The sequence below is a fragment of the Arvicanthis niloticus genome, chromosome 1 (genome assembly GCF_011762505.2).
Source record: "Arvicanthis niloticus isolate mArvNil1 chromosome 1, mArvNil1.pat.X, whole genome shotgun sequence".
NCBI classification, from domain to species: Eukaryota; Metazoa; Chordata; class Mammalia; order Rodentia; family Muridae; genus Arvicanthis; species Arvicanthis niloticus.
In genome coordinates, this window is record NC_047658.1 from 131725588 (window position 1) to 131741872 (window position 16285).

At 44.3% G+C, this 16285-nt stretch overlaps 1 protein-coding gene across 9 annotated transcripts in view; it reads right to left on the minus strand.

The window, feature by feature from the left end:
* Positions 1-316: 316 nt before the first annotated feature.
* Tjp2 (tight junction protein 2) overlaps positions 317-16285 on the minus strand; it is a 132468-nt gene continuing 116499 nt past the window's right edge. For 6 of the 9 annotated variants that reach the window (XM_076918570.1, XM_076918572.1, XM_076918568.1 and 3 more), the window contains 9 exons: positions 15714-15809; positions 14391-14470; positions 13303-13513; positions 7424-7524; positions 6189-6401; positions 5031-5141; positions 3525-3839; positions 2225-2310; positions 317-1256 (listed from right to left, as the gene is read on the minus strand). In XM_076918570.1, coding sequence (XP_076774685.1) covers positions 1091-1256; positions 2225-2310; positions 3525-3839; positions 5031-5141; positions 6189-6401; positions 7424-7524; positions 13303-13513; positions 14391-14470; positions 15714-15809 — 1379 coding nt within the window. In that variant the 3' untranslated portion in view covers positions 317-1090. The remainder of the gene's footprint in view (positions 1257-2224; positions 2311-3524; positions 3840-5030; positions 5142-6188; positions 6402-7423; positions 7525-13302; positions 13514-14390; positions 14471-15713; positions 15810-16285) is intronic. The other 3 variants (XM_034505119.2, XM_034505137.2, XM_076918573.1) reach the window with 1 other exon arrangement.

Genomic DNA, 16285 nt, shown 5'->3' on the forward strand with positions numbered 1-16285 from the left:
GGTTCTTCCAGAGGACCCAGGTTTGATTCCCAGCACCCATAACCAATGTAATTCCAGTTCTGGGGGATCTAATGCCCTCTTTGACCTCTGCAGGCACCAGGTACACATGTGATGGACATAGTTGCATTCAGGAAAAAAAAAAACATTCATACAGTTTTTTTAAAGTCTTTTTAATTTTTTAATTAAAATAAAATAAATCAGGAAGACTAGGGTATAGTTCAGTGGTGGAGCAGCACTCTGAATGCACAATGATCTTATTAGGTTCCACCCCACGCTGCCCAAAAGAAGGTATGCAGAGACTCAGCACAGAGCTCACTCTTGACTACGAGGTACTCCTTTTTATTAAATTACAAAACCACCTGATGTCAGTACATATGCTGATATAAAGGAAATAAAATACCCTTTTCTCAAATCTCTGCCTTTGTGGAACACATGGTTTTAGACAAACAATGACAAACACTCTAAAGTCATGGCCTCTGAGCTACGCAGAGCCAACAGCCACATCCCAAGTGTAGCTGTCCTATGTACAGTCAGAATTTATGGAAAATACTACAAAGACAATGCCCTGAAAAGATGGCATGGTACAGGGGGCAGTTACAGCTGCTAAATTGGTATAAAAATTTAGTCAAAATAAAGTTTTAGTCCATTATAGCTTTGCATAAAGCTTCAGGGAAGCAAGCATATAAGACACATCTTGTCAAAGGCACTTAGAGAGTCGTGATAAAATACTTCTGAATTTAGTTTGAGACAGTGTACTTTTTTCACTCCTTGTTCATATTTGCTTCACATTGAAGCAGTGCTGGAAGGCAGCTATGAGTGGAGGAAAAATAGTTATTGCTCAATATACATATTAAAAATACAGAGAGATTAATACAGATTTTGGTCCACACCAAAGCAAGTAACAGTTATCAGACTGTAGTGTTTCTCTTCATTCAAAAAGTCACAATCAACTTTACTCCAGTCCCACAAAAGAGCCTTCAGTTGATAACTCGTGCTGTCTGGTGCCTGGGTCCCCACCAGATCTCTGCAGTGCATTTTAACTGGAGAAGATCTCCTCCAGGTGGCCTCGCAGGAGTCCACGCTTAGACCTCTATAGTTCCGTGTCTCGGTACCGGGAGGGCTGGCTGTAGTAACCACGCTTCGAGTGTGCTGCCAACTGTTGGCGGTACTCCTCCTCCTCGGGGTCACTGCCGTAGCTTCCTCTGGTGTCCTGATAAAGTCTGGAAGGAGCTTTCTGAGGCTCTGGGGGTCTAGAACTAACAAAATGAGGGTATTAAATATAGCCCATATTGTCTAGATGCCCACGGAGGGGTGAGGGTGGGGGGAGTCACTGAAGCTATGAGCCCAGCAGGCTGATCGTTTCCTGACCCCGGGCACATTCTACCACCAGCCAGGACACTGCTGGCCCCTCTTCTAGTTCACAGGGTGATAAGGGAAGAGATATGATATGGGTCAAGGCCATGGCCTATTTGGGCAGCCACCTGCTGTCTGAACTAACACAGGACGACTGTACCTGCTGTACTCCTAGGTGCCCCACTACAGCCCCGCCCCACAGCAGAGAGTTCTCTCTAGTGTCAATCAATTGTACCAAGTTTCCTCTGTCAGTGTCAGCATGGCATTTAGAGCAATCTACAGGCCTCTACTTTTTCAGTGCTTTAAACAAGACTTCAGCTTCCTGAAGCAGGACATAACACAACTCGAGATCACCACAGGAAGACACTGGTAATGCCTAGTGCCTGCTCAGCACTTAAATGTTGTGCTAGTCCACTGACTCCAGACCCAGCCTGGCACAAGAGTCTCGACTGTGCATGGTGATACAAAGGAATTAAGGAGCTTGGCTACGAGCTACTAAACTTTAGTGACAAAAGGAATCTGCTCACGTGCCCTCCTAACACACAATGTAAGGCTCTAGTGTGCCATTGGGCACACAAGGCAAGTGGCCAGAAACTTCTGATTCTGTAATCTTTTTGAGACAGGGTCTCTCTACATAGCCCTGGCTGTCCTGGAATTCACTATGAAGACCAGGCTGGCCTCAAACTCACAGAGATCTGCCCAGCTTTTAATTCTGTAATCTTAATAGTTAAGTTTGACTGACAGGGTAAGGGGTTAACAGCCTGGGAAGGAAATTCTTAGCGCTCTGACCACTGGATAGAGTACTTTCTTTCTTTAAATACAGATGCTGGAGAAGCCTCCTCCTCTGACCAACCCACCAAATAGCCCTTACCTCATGTGCGGCGGCAGGCCGGCATCTGGCTTGGGGGCTTTGATTGGAACCGCATAGATGTCAGGGTGCTTCTGTGCTATTTCGATCTGTGGTAATGAGGAAACCGGGAGAGAATGGGCAACTGCACGGGTCTCTTGCTGCCCCCAGGTCCTACCACCTTCTAGTTCATTTCCAGAGAAAGAAAAATAGATGCAAGCCTGTTTCGTGGTTGGGTGTGGCCTAGTGGGACACACCAAATGATGAAGAAGGGGGGTCCTGAGACAGTCCACTAAACCATCAAATTCCAAGAGGCACACTGTAGAAGGTATGGCAGTAACTGGAGAGAGGGGATAGGGATCACTGTCACATGGGTACAGTTTCACTTAGGAATCCTGGAAGCTCCTGAGAGCAATGGAGGTGTTGGCTGCAGAGTGATGCTAATATACTTTAAACCAGTGAGCTGTCTGTCCACTTACAAACGGCTGAAATGATAAATGTTACGTTAAGTAGGACTTGTGGTCCCAACTACCTAAAAGTCTGAAGCTGGAGCACATCTTGTGTCTGGGTCACCCAGGGAAACATCATCAGGGTTTCAAGAAAAGGAAGGAGAAGAGGGAGGGTGATTGGGAGAAAGCCTGTCCTGCCTTTGTCCCCCTAGTTCTAAGGGATGGTCTCACTGTGTCACCCAGGCTGGTCGAGAGTCCTCCGACACTGAAATGTCTCAAGTGCATCTCAAACATTCTACCAGCTAAAAACGGCCCACAGGCCCATGGCTGCCAGTATGCTACATCAAATTTGGGAATACACGAAAGGCCTGAGGACCAACTAACCATCACCATATTCCAGCTACACTAATATCTAAAAGGTACTGACTTTAACCCCCAGCCCAGCCCAGTACACAGATCTGCAGAATGGAGAGCTGAATCCTGCCCATCTGGACTGCTATAGCTTCAGTTTTTGCTTGTTTATTTCTGGTCTCCAAGTCAGGGTTTCTCTGTTAACCCTGACTGTCCCAGAACTCACTTTGTAGAGCACGCTTATATTGGCCTCAAACTCACAAAGAGCCACCTGCTTCTGCCTCCCAAGTGCTAGGATTAAAGGCGTGGGCCACCATAGCCGGCTCTGACAGGTTCTTCATTGGAAGCTAAAAGCGTGTGCCGCCAGCAGGCAATCTGAAGCAGCACTAGAGAACTGTGTGGTGGCTGTGCCTGGCATGACTGTGGCAGTGGGAAAGGGGTGTGCACTGTTACACGGAGAGCAAACATCTTGAAACTCTCACGTGGAGCAAGCTAAGATGCCCTGGGGGTTGAAAACCAATTACCCTTGCGTTCTGTGCTTCTTGGAGCTCCTGCATCCTCTGTAATTTTGCCTTGTGGTCCATCTTCTCGAATATTTTTACTCTGCCCAGGACTGATCTGGGAGCATCTTCCTGCTCCTCGGTGCTCTCCCCAACCTCCTCGCTCTCAGGCATAGGGACTGGAGTGGAAGGCTTCAGGATGGATCGCCCAAAGGCAGGCTTCACTGCAACAGGGGGAGGAACGCCTCTGGTGGATCCCCCCGGGATTTCACCGCCAGCCGTGGCAGAGAGGTTTGACTTGGAGTAGTCGTAGGAGTCTTCTCTGTTCAGGTTTCGGGCCTGCAGAGAGCAATACCATGCCTTTGACCTTGGGCTTTTAGTTTATTCTCAGAGCTACATTAGTGATTTAATACACTGTGTTTCCTGATCAGTTTCCAAAGGTGGGCAATGTAACCATCTCAACAAAGAACCAATTACGACAGGGCAAACAGCCACCGGTTGGGCATCTTGAGCCCCACCTGCGGATGACAGAAGTGCTGGCAGAGGTGGGGTGGCCACCAATAGTGAGAGGTGGAGCAGATGCACTTCACAGTGGAGTGCTCACAGAAGGCCTCAGAAGACATCAATTTTGGAGATGAAAAAGTAGGTTTGTCTGAGGTCAACCTGCCTGGAGGGTACGAGCCTGGGCCAAAAAAGTGAGAGCTGTGCTTGGCTGTGGGGCAATGAGGCTGAGCTGGAGGCAGGGCAGGGCAGGTGGGACACCATGCCAGCGGCCACTGCTCCTTCACTTTCGGTTCCAGCCCTGCTGAAGGCCTTTGGTGCCTTCTTATATCTAGTCACTAATTACTGCTGACAGCTTAATAGTCACTAATCCTTCTCGTCCAAGTTACTGAGATTAAAAAAAAAAAAATTTACTGAGCTATAAGGAAAAGCCTACCATTAATGGCTGACTGTGATCTGGGGCAAGAATGACACAAGACTCACACCCCACAGTCCTTATGTTGATTCTAGATAGTAATTTATTAAATCAATAAATGACGATGCTTTTTATAGTGAAAGGCATTCTACACAAGAGCGATGCAATGCCCGTTTTTTCAGCAGACCACCACTGAGGAGTCTCTGGTACGTCCAAATTAAGATTGTGGGCAGAAAAATTTTACTGGATAGGAAAAAATAAATAAATAAATAAATAAATAAATAAAAACTGCCAAGATTGGTGATTCTGGCGTGCAGCATTTGACTGCATTTCACTTTTCTACCAAAATGAATGAATGAATGAATAAATAAATAAATAAATAAAGTAACTCGTTCACTATAAAGCCTAAAATCATAGGTTTTCCTAACACTGGCTTTTGAGCCTATCTCTCAATCTTCCTTGGTTTTTCAGGCCCATTCAATGGTCTGAAGGACAGGCTCTACCACAGCACACGGTGACTTTACATCACCTCACTGCGTGTCCCCCTGGGTGCCCAGGGGCTCCAAGGCACCTGCATCCTTCTCCTTCCCATCCTGGGCTTCCCATCCACATACCTTGGGCGGCTCTGGCTTGAATGCTGGGGGCGGGCTAGCATCCCTAAGTTGGTCTCTGCTAGCAGCCCTCCTCATCTGAGCCCGTGGCTCTGGGCTGGATTTCCTTATGCTCTACAAAACATAAAAGTTCATTCACACCAACCATACCCAAGCAGAGAGAAGAGAGCACTCTGCTCTGCTGGATTTCTGAAAACTTGTGGGAACTATGAAGCTGAGGAACTAAGGCAGCTCTCTCGAGACACCAACCATCCTTCCCTGGGGAACCTTAGGACACACCTCACTAAACTGGCGGAGTACAAGGCAGCATGCTCTACCTTTAAAGGAAGGAAGAGAAACCAAACCAAATACTAAGATCAGCAGTACTCCTAAGTATTAGCTTCTCCTATGTCTGTAGTCATTAACTTACTTTTTACTACTTATCTACTATTAAGTGTGTGTGTGTGTGTGTGTGTGTGTGTGTGTGTGTGTGTGTGTGTGTGTGGTAGGTTTTTTCTTCCCTGATTTTTCTGGGGGGAGTACTTTTATCATTTATCATTTACTGGAATGAGCTAAGCCCATAAAAGGGAGTATATAATTATCATCCAAAAGTACTTAGATAACACTGTCCACAGAGATCCTCGCTCTGATGTTCTCTGAGGTGCGACTACCAATCGCTCTGCCCTGTACTAGTGCCCACTGGTAGTTTGAAGGGCTGTGTGAGCTACTGGATACACAGTGCATCTGATCAGATGTATGAAGCGCATTTCAAAGGTGACATACAGAGAGAAGGAAACTGATGGGGAAACACTCGGGAACCTTGATAGCATTAGGAGGTTAAAGGTCACAAGGAGAAGAAAAGCAGGGCTCCTAAGAGTACAGAGAGAGGACTAATCAAAGGTTACAAGCAAATGCGGCAATAACGAATTCATAAAGTCCCATCTGTAATTTGGACAGTCATATCGGACCTGAAGCTGATCTATTCATCTATCACTCTTGATGACAAGAGAGTGGTGAATGGTACCGTAACTCAGCCTTTTCCCAACGTCACGATCTGGCTCCACTTTCCACGGATCGCAGCCACAGCCATGTAGGCACGGGCTCACAGTGTGCCTTCCTAGCAGCCCTCGGCTCCTCACAGCCTGCAGCGAGCTGCCCAGGGCGTGCTGTGCCTCGCCTCACCTCCTCGTGCTGCACCGGCTCTGAGGAGCGGGTGATGGAAGACACCAGCGGCTCCTCGGCTGGCTCATCCAGCTCATTGTCAGTGTAGGCGCCTCCCTCGCCGTCGGTATCTTCAAAGTCACTGATGAGACGGCTGTCACAACTCAGATAGTCCGCGCCCATGGCGGTTAAGTAGGACATGCGGTCTTCAGCGTCATCATCCATCCCTTCCATCTAGAGGAATTTGTTTTGAAGGGTGAGTGGGATCTGGCATGGCTCCTGGGAGTGGGGACTCAAGAAAACTCCCAAGGGCTGAGCCAGGTGTTGGGAACCTGGACATGTGCTAGCAAGGGAAGGGACCTCGAGTTTCCTGCTGTCACTTGGCTTTGAACTGATGTAGATGCTGTCACTTGGGTTTGAACTGATGTAGATTTCTGCACAGGGACACAAAATGAGGACCCTCCAGGTCTATCCTTACTACATCCTCTATGCCAGCTGAGCCAAGCTTCCTTGTTCTGCAGGATCAGCTTCTCTCCAGCTTTTTCTGCTGGTCCCTGTCTCACCTCGTGTTATGCACATGCCTATAATTTCCAAGACTCTCAGACCCAGGCTGGGATGTTTCTTAGAAGTAGCTGGGTTCAATTGCCAATATCTTGAGAACAAAATCTATATCCTGCCCAACTTGCCCTCTAGAGGGAGCAGTGGAGACTATAAGCATTTGGCCAATGCTACATGCATCAACTAAACATCTGGGATAGCATCTGACTTGAGAGGGCTAGAAAAGATCACTAGTGCTTTTACATCACCTACTCAAGCTCAGAGTCGGGATGCATTCTCCACTGACGTCTTTACTAAGCACATAATTCCAGCTGTTAGCACCTCCCTTGGTATCTTTTCAACCTGTATTCCCCATGGTTCTCAACCTTGCCTCTCATCTCCACTCCGAGTTTCCCATGTCCTTAGTACGTTGTGGCATTAGGAAGGAGAACTTGTAAGCTCTGATTAGAGTACTCGGAATGCAATTCTAGTTGCTACATTAAAAAGTAGAGGGGAAGTGAATGTAGGTGAGCGTTCATCACATTCTGCCTTGCACGGTCCCTTCATTTTATTACTCTGTTGGAGAACGATAAAGCTTCCGACTTGATGAACACACTGAAATCCCTTTTGTTTCATGGGTTTACTACATTCACTGCCCTCTTGAGGAAGCATCGAGAACACAGACTCTCACCTCACAGCAGCAAATCTAGACCACATACCTTTCCTTCAGAGACCCAGACTGCTTCGCTTTGCTGCTGCTGAATGCTGTCCTTCAAGCTGCCAAACCAGCCATCGTTGGCTGAATTCACGTTGATTGTAGCTACAGACATAAGCCAGAAGGTCAGCATCGATTCTCAGAGCCACCTTGAATCTAGAAGCTATTCACATTATCTCTATTTATACCATATTGGAAGAAAAACTTGCCAAATTCAGAAGTCTGTATGTTATATAAAAACGCAAAATCTTTTCGGTTGAATGTAACTAAAGCTGTTTTAGTTTACATTACAGACTGTATGGGCTTATTTTCACAATATATATTTCTTCAAAAGAGCTACGGTGTGTTGCCTGTGTGTGAGTATGTGTGAGTGTGTGTGTGTGTGTGTGTGTGTGTGTGTGTGTGTGTGGTTTTGTTTTATTTATTTTGCAATGCCAAGAACAGAATTTAGGTCATCACAAAAGACACCTATACCTTTCACCACTGAGTCATAGCCCTGGTCAAACAAACAAAAAAAAGAAAAAGGAAGGAAGAAAGACTGTACTTTGAACTGTGAGCTAAAATAAACCTATTCCCTTTAGCTACCTTTGTCAGGGTATTTTTATCATGGCTTTGGGGAGAGGGTCAGGGGACAGGGACAAAGAGTCTTATACTTTACACCAAGCAAATAAAGAAACCTAAATACAAACTTGGAAAATTACTTTCTGAGCTTGCAGCCTGGGCCACTACAGCTCATGTAAAGACACCAACTTGCAGCACAGGTGTAAGATGCTAACAGACTCGTGATCCGCATCTGTTGTCAATCTGTATCTATAGATGCAGTCAAGATAAACTAGACATGAAAAACGGCTCCAGAACAGCTTCGAAAGCAGGAGCACATGAATTCAAATCCCCTGTATAAAAAGCTGGGCATGTGTGTGTGCTTATAACCCCAGCACTGGAAGTGAAGACAGATGGATGGATCCTGGGTGCTCAATGGCCAACCAGCTGACAGACATAACACACACACACACACACACACACACACACACAAACACACAAATATTACATTGATATAGAACTGATCTAAAATGCAAGAAATCAGGTTGCAGATAAACTGGAATTGCTTTTTAATTATGCTTTCATGGTTGTTTAGAAGAGGGCAATGCATTATCTTTTCTAAAGCCAAATGAATCGTTACACAAAATTTCTGCGTAATTAAGCTTCAAGTTTTCTTTTAATCAAATTTGACTTTAAGAAATTCTAATCTCAAAGCCAGGTGTGGTGATATACATCTGTACCTACCTGAGAGGTAGAGGCAAGAATCTGAGGTTCAAGGCCATCCCTGGCTACAGAAAGTCTGAGGCCAGCTTGGGGATACATGAGACCCTGTCTTGAAAACCTGAAAAAGTTCCACCTCTGACCTTGGGCAATTGTGGAATGAGCTTACAATTTCCTTAGTTATTAATTATTCACAGCATCAGACAGAACTGATACACCGGGTAGCCCAAGGAAATTAACCTTGATGTCATGGATTTCCTTGTATCCTTATTTATCATGGTACTTCACAAAGATTATTATAATCATAGCTAGCATATGACCAAGATTCAAATATGGTCGTGAGACTGTGCACCCCAGGGACTAAACAAGTGACTTGTGCTAGGTCTATAAAGGAAGTTTAAGTGGCCCTTTACCGGTTTCTATTAGCAGCTGTCTGATACAGTCTGAATTCATCACAAAGAAAACCTGAAGTTTAGGGGCTGAGAAATGTAGAAACACATTTGTGCCTCTGCCGAGGTGAATGTAACAAAACCCCAGAGTCTCACTGGCAACCGAGGGCTGGAACACTGCTATCAAAGTTCCACAGACGCCACCTTTCTAGGCCCCACTCAGAGGCATATCCAATTTTACCTCTTTCTCAAGAGGCTTACTGGGACTGTCAAACTCAAGGAACTGACATGCTGAAAGAATTTATCCTGCTGCCAGTGTCCCTGCTAGTATGGTGATACCTCAGGAGAGTCATGCTCAGCTCTGGTATGTGCGGCAGTACCTTCCCACCCCTAGTCACAGAGGCACCGAAAGGCACCATGCAAGCTGCTAACGAACGAGGTTTCTGACTAAAGTTACTGTGGTGATGGCTAGGCAATCTAAAGGCTCTAACCCCCGCTGAAATGTTCCCTTCAAATGGGTCAATGGCGCAGTGTACAAATTACACCCCAGGAAGGCTATGCTGCGGTCACCTTAAGTCACATGCCGACAACAGCATGACAGGCAAGCCACCCCACAGCCTAGTTCTTTCCCGTGGTCAATATTCCCTACACTTCCCCTAGGAATCCAAGGGCTACTGCAGTCTGGATTTTTCTCAGCGGGTACAAGATTTATTTCCCTCTGGTACTTTTCAAAGACTAAAGAATGACCAAAACAAACAAAAGGTACCACAGAAAATATTTTTAAATAATGTGGTGTAGAAAGATAATAGTTACAGTAAAAGCACCTGTGAGCTCCTCCAAAATTCCATGGCTGAACACCGAACACATCATTTTGATGAAGCCCGGAAAGCAGATGTAATAGCCAGAGTATCCTGTGCCAGTTTATCACAAAGGCGGCCTAGTTTATTTAGGTCTCTAAGTGTGTAAGGCAGTCTTTAAACCATGAACTGAGCATTCCAAGGTTCTAAGAATACATGTAATTCAAACTTCATTTTTATGATATAGATGTATAAATGCATTCTATATTAAATATTTCCCCTGAGAGAGAGGTATGCAGCATAACATTTTAACGTTATTTTGACAAGCCAATTTGCTTTTGAGAAAGTCTCTAAATAAAGTATGTTTTAATGAGTCTATCAGGCTCATAATGAAAAAGATTTTTAATATGTCATAATTAAAATCTTCTCTGTGGGAAAATTTTCTCATTACTATACAAAAAGGAACCAGGGAATGGGATACTGAACCTAAGGAGACCACATAAGACAGGAAATATGACTTTAAACTGTGCTCACCAAAGCGAATCTAGTACTCCCACTTACTAATTCCTAACGATGCTGATTCTGCCCATGGTTCTTCTGATTAGGCCTAAAGACCAGTCTCAGCCTGTGCACGGACTTGGGGAGAGAGGGCAATAAAAAGGCTTCGTGTAGCCGCTACACAGCTTAAGAGTCAAACTTAACAGTGGAAGAACCGTATGAAAGATGGGCTTCTCGGTCCAAGCTATCAGTGAGCCTGCACCTTCTGCCCTGAAGACTAGATGGCTCGCTGTATCAGACATGTGATGTACGGTAAAAGCTGATCTCTCATCTCAGTGCACATCCACAGCCCCCTCTAGCTTCAAGCTCTGAATTTCTTGCTTCTCAATCAGCGTTACATCAGAAAGGATATGCTTGGAGCTAGAGACATGGCTCAGTGGGTAAGGGCGCCGGCTGCTCTTCCAGAGGACCCAGGTTTGATTCCCTGGCCTACTCAGGCACGGCTCATGTGTGGTACACACACACACATAAGCAAAACACCATACACATAAAATAAGTAAATTTTTAAAAAAGAACGACAACGCTGTTTTGTGCCAGAGCCTATTTCTGAGGCCCATGGTGACCTTAGTCATGTCTCTCCCTTCAAGCGTCTTGTAATCCAGCCCAGGACCAACATATGCCATCCCTCCAGATCCTCAACAGATTCTGCTAGTGACTGTGGCCTGTGCTCCAGAGCCAACAATGCGACTCCTAGCTAGGACAGAAAGTACTTTCTCCTTCTTGTCCTGTCTTCAGAAGCCTGGCTCTCCTTCCACAACCCTAGCGTCCCCCTATTGATTTCTCACATCCTTGCATAAAACTCAAATCTGACCCTCTAAGGGAAGCTCCCAGCCATTCAGTGGACTTGAACCAAAGTATGGGGGTGGGGAGGTTAAATGAGTCTCCTGTTTCACATTCATAATCATTCGGGTTCCATTTCTCATCTGTTAAAATGAGGAATTATTAATACAGTACTAGTTAATTCAAAATCTCAACTCAGTTGTGCTTAGAGGTCTGAAACTTTCTGAGAGTGTACACACCATCCAAGTAAAAACCCCACACTGTGGAACTGTCTTATATAGAACTATCAAGATGATCACAGCAAATCACCTGCAGGCTCTGTGGCTACGACACGTTATAAAAAACAAAAACAATAACAAAAAAATGTAAATCCCATGTTCAGACTTGAGTCTCATCTCTAAAACGCTTATAAAAGCACCCCAAAATCTAAAATATGAATCATTTCTGACTGTAAGCACTTTAGACAAGGGATAACCAACCTAGGTATGATCCTTTCTGGCATCTGAGTTATCTAGCTGCGTTATAAGGAACATGAGATGTATGTAGTCAGAGAAACCAGTTTTAGTCTGGTCTCAGCCACACTAGGATCTGTGACCCTGTAATGGTCTCTACCAGCCCGATTAGGGCAAACACAGGTCATTACTGTTCACAGCCTCTACAAAGTAGGTTACTACCGCTAGTGGTAAAAACGAAGGAAGATGCAAGATTAAGTACACACAAAAAACCACAAGCTGGTAAGACACAGCCACAGGGGCTGGAGAGATGGCTCCATGGTTAAGAGTACTGACTGCTCTTCTAGAGGACCTGGGTTCAACTCCCAGGACCCACATGGTAGCTCACAACTATCTGTAACTCCATTTCCAGGGGACCTGGCACCTGTATAAATATATGCATGCAGGCAAAAAAACAAACAACAAAACAAACAAAAAATCCAACACCACCAATACACAAAATAAATCTTAAAAAAAATATATATATATATGCACTCCATTCAGTTTAAAAGCCCACTTAGAACCTGAGTGGCCGACGGCCGACACTTTTCTCCTGTGCATCTGGCTATACTATATCCTAGCTACAACTTTCACCATAAGGTTCAGACCTACACCTCCAAACAAGAGACATGAAACAACAGAGAAACAATGTTCAAATGTGGACACACATCCGTTCACCTTGATCTTCTTCCCAAACATCAAAGTTTGAGACAGCTGTCGCTGACCTCTAAAATCACCGAACAAAAAAGTGGCATCTCTGTTGTATCCTTATGGTGCGCCCATAAAATAGAGCCTTGCACAACCAAAAAGAATTGTGCAACTCTCTTACACTCTCAATGATATCATGCTCACACTGCTTACTCATGAAGACCATACAGAAAAGGTTCTATTTTTAGACCATCTCACTATCGAGAGCAATGGCCGCAATGTGGCTTTATTTTGGGCGTTTTAAAAACATCTTATTTTGGAAGAGTTCAGATGCAGACCAAGTAGAGGCCAGCTCTAAAGTCTCCCGTACACAGCACCCACGTCTGCATCTCAGTGCTTGGCCAGGCTATCAGTGTTCCATGCCGCCCACACTGCAGATTAGCTATGAGATAATTTATAATTTTTTATGTACTTTTATGTAGTATTTATCTGTAAAAGATAAGCGTAATAATTAAGGGGAAAAAAAAACCACTCACAGTATCATTACACCTCAAGAATATAAGTAGAAATATTTAAATATTCCACATTCAGAGTGCTCAGGATTCTATCTAGGAGACACTGTCTATCACTACAGAAGGTTCCTATCACATAGTTAATATGTCACCAAAAGTAAGGAGACAACAGCAATATGAAGTTAACAGAGACATGGGACTCATTAGCCTTGAATCTACCGCAAAATCTAGCACCATGAAGGTGACCAGTTATTACCAGGTTTTACATCTTGACAATCATTTCTAGCTACCAAAATCATAAAGTTTAATGTAGGAGTGCCACAGGTCTAAATATCCATTCCAGTGTTAACTACTCGTGAACGAGTCCTGAGCAATGATTCCACATCCCATACTCATGGTCACTTCCTTATTTCTCATTCTGAGCATGGACCTTTTGAACTTCACTTACCTGTAAAAAGATGAGAACAGGTTTTTTTGAGCTTGTTGGCTTGGTCAAATAACTTTCGAGAACTTTTATTGGACGTTGGACTCAACCTTTGCCTTATGGTTTTAATGCCTTGTCTGGAATCCGGGTTGAAGAAAATCACAATTGGGAACCACTGAGTGTAATTAAGCAGATCCACAGCTTTGGGGGTCACGTCAAGCAGGGCGTGCTTGTCCTGTCACAAGTGGACAAAGGGTGGCAAATGGTGACATCAAAAATATCATCGAGGGGTCTGTTTTCCCAGGTAAAGACTGTACCAGGTAAAATGTCTGTATTTAAATTGAAACTTTTTTTTTTAAAGATAAGAGTCTCACTGTGTAACTCTGATTAGAAGTCATTATGTAGCCCAGGCTAGCTTTGAACTCACAGACTTCTAGTGCTGGGATTAAAGACATGCACCATCATACCCTGCCCTTTATATTTACAGTAAAAAGCCAAAAATATTTCTTTCTATATTACATCCACTTTTATATTATTAGTTAAAACTTCTTACAGAAGGATTGCAGCAACCCTCTTAGAAAGCAGCTTCATCCTCCAGTTTCAACTGAGGTCAACATCGACGAAAAAAAAAAAAAAAAAAAAATAACCAGTACAATGTTCTCAGTGGGAATGAGGGCACAGGCCGAATTTGTACCATGCTTCATCCGAGTATATTGTTATGACTGGTCTACTTTGTTTTCAGTTATTGCTGTGCATTTCCCACCATTCCAATTATTATATTAAACTATCACAGGTATACTGTGAAGAAAAAGTAGTCTATCTGTACACACACACACTCACACGCACACGCACACACACGGCTTGTTGGTATGCTCATGGTTTCAGACACCCAACAGGGGTCCTGGGATATATTCCCCTCCAAAAAAAGAGGGACCTCTAATAAGTGTTACTGCTTTAATAATGGGAACTCTGCAAGAGAACAGCGCCCGGCTTACACAGTGAAAAGGCGCCTATTTACACAGGCTTTGATCACTGGTACCTTATTAAAATACACATTCTATTTCAAACCATGATCCAGTTCGCTGACATGAGCTTCTGATGAGTTTTCTCACCTGCTCAATAATTTGCCTCACAGTATTCAACCGAACCACTCCACTGGATTTCTCAGACCCTGCATCTTTGGGTTCTGTTTCTGAAAAAGAAAAACAGGGCTAAGGAATGTTGATGGAAAGCAGTTGACAGCCAAACGCCCTGGCCTAACATCAGTACAACGGGACAAATGACACTAGGCATCATCTCATGGCATGCAGTGAGACGAAACCACGTGTGCATGTGTGTGTGTGTACACAAGAAGGTGCACATGTGTGTGTAAGTGCTTGTGTGCATGTGTTTTACATATCAAACACCGGGGGTTTACTCATTTGAGGAAGGTACCACACCACTGAGCTGCAATCTCAGCCCTATTAAATGGAAACTAATCAGAATAAACTGTGAGGTCAGCCTAACAACAGGGAGTGCTCGATGCTCTCCAACTATCAATATCCCAAGTAATTTTTTCTAAAAGGATGGACCTGAAAATATACACATGAAAAGTCCTAAAAAAGTCATATCAACCGTAATGGTTGAGCCTGACCTTAAGAGAGAAAAAACAGAAAATTTTAGGGGCCAGAAATGCTATCAAGTTTTTAATACTTATGTATGCATAATTAAAATATCTACCAAAAAAAAGGAGACCCATGCCTAAATATAAGATCCATTCATGGTTTAGCTTGGTTGTATATTCCTGTTATATCAGCACTCGCAAGATGATGTCAGGAAGATCAGAAATGGAAGGTCATCCTTGGCCACACAGTAATTTCAGGGCCAGCCTAGACTATCTGAGGGACCCTGCTCCCCCTGCTCCCTGCCCCCCCCACCCCCCAGTATATTTCTGTCACTCCTCTCTCATGTGCACACACTGAGGTAACTTTACAGAGGATCTTTAGGACACCTGCACTTAGACACTGATCGCTTGTATGAGAGCGACTAGAATTTTCCCCTTGTGCTATGACACGCTGACCCTCAAAACATTCCAATTTTTACAATGTTTCCTAGTAGCCATGTTCAAACTATAACATTAATATTAGATCTCTTTGTTACGGAGGGGACAGTGGTATTTCCATTATGTAAAAGAATATTCTTGTTATGAGGAGACTCACACTCTTGGATGAAGCCTCGCAGCTTGGCAATTTAAACCCTCGACTGGCTCAGCAAACAGTTTCAAAAGCCGGGGTGTGTGTCTGTCCATGAGCAGGCAGTGCAGAGAAAGTGTGTCTGACAACATGACACAGTGACTCCAGGCAGAGTGTGTGCATATTCCTTATCCTTCCAACTTTTGTGTGCCAGAGAACTTTCGATTTAAACACTCTGGGAGCAGAACTCCGCAACAGACTTACTTGCGGTTTGAAACAGGTCAGGTAACTCGTTTGCCAATCTTTCCATTGCTATGTCTGCTATGGGGCCAAAGAGAACCACGGGTCTCTTGAAGCCAGCTGAAAGGAAAAACGGAAAGGTTATCAGATGTGGACTATAATGTCAATATATAATATATATTGTCAATATATATTATAATGCCACATAATGAGAGGCAACGTGCACTGTCTGCACTTCTGCAAACTCAGCAGAAGAAACTGAAATTTTCCCACCCTGCCTGGACTCCAGTTCTTTCCCAAAAGACAAGCTTTCACTGTCCTCCCCAAAGTGGTTTATAAAACTTCTTCTCTGATGCTATATTGCTACACATCCCCCACTCAGTGGGTAATGCACAAATATTTGAGTGTCAGTATTAAAATTATTTTCTACATTTCGAGAATTTGCCTCCATTGAGGAACCTGAACCACTCAGGCTCCCTGGTGAATATAATTCCCTCATCACACCTCTGGTGGAAGTGACTTAAGTAAAGTTGGAACTGGGTGGTTACAGAGACACCAGCGGAAGCGGCTCAGAGCTCAGCAGATCACTTCCGGGC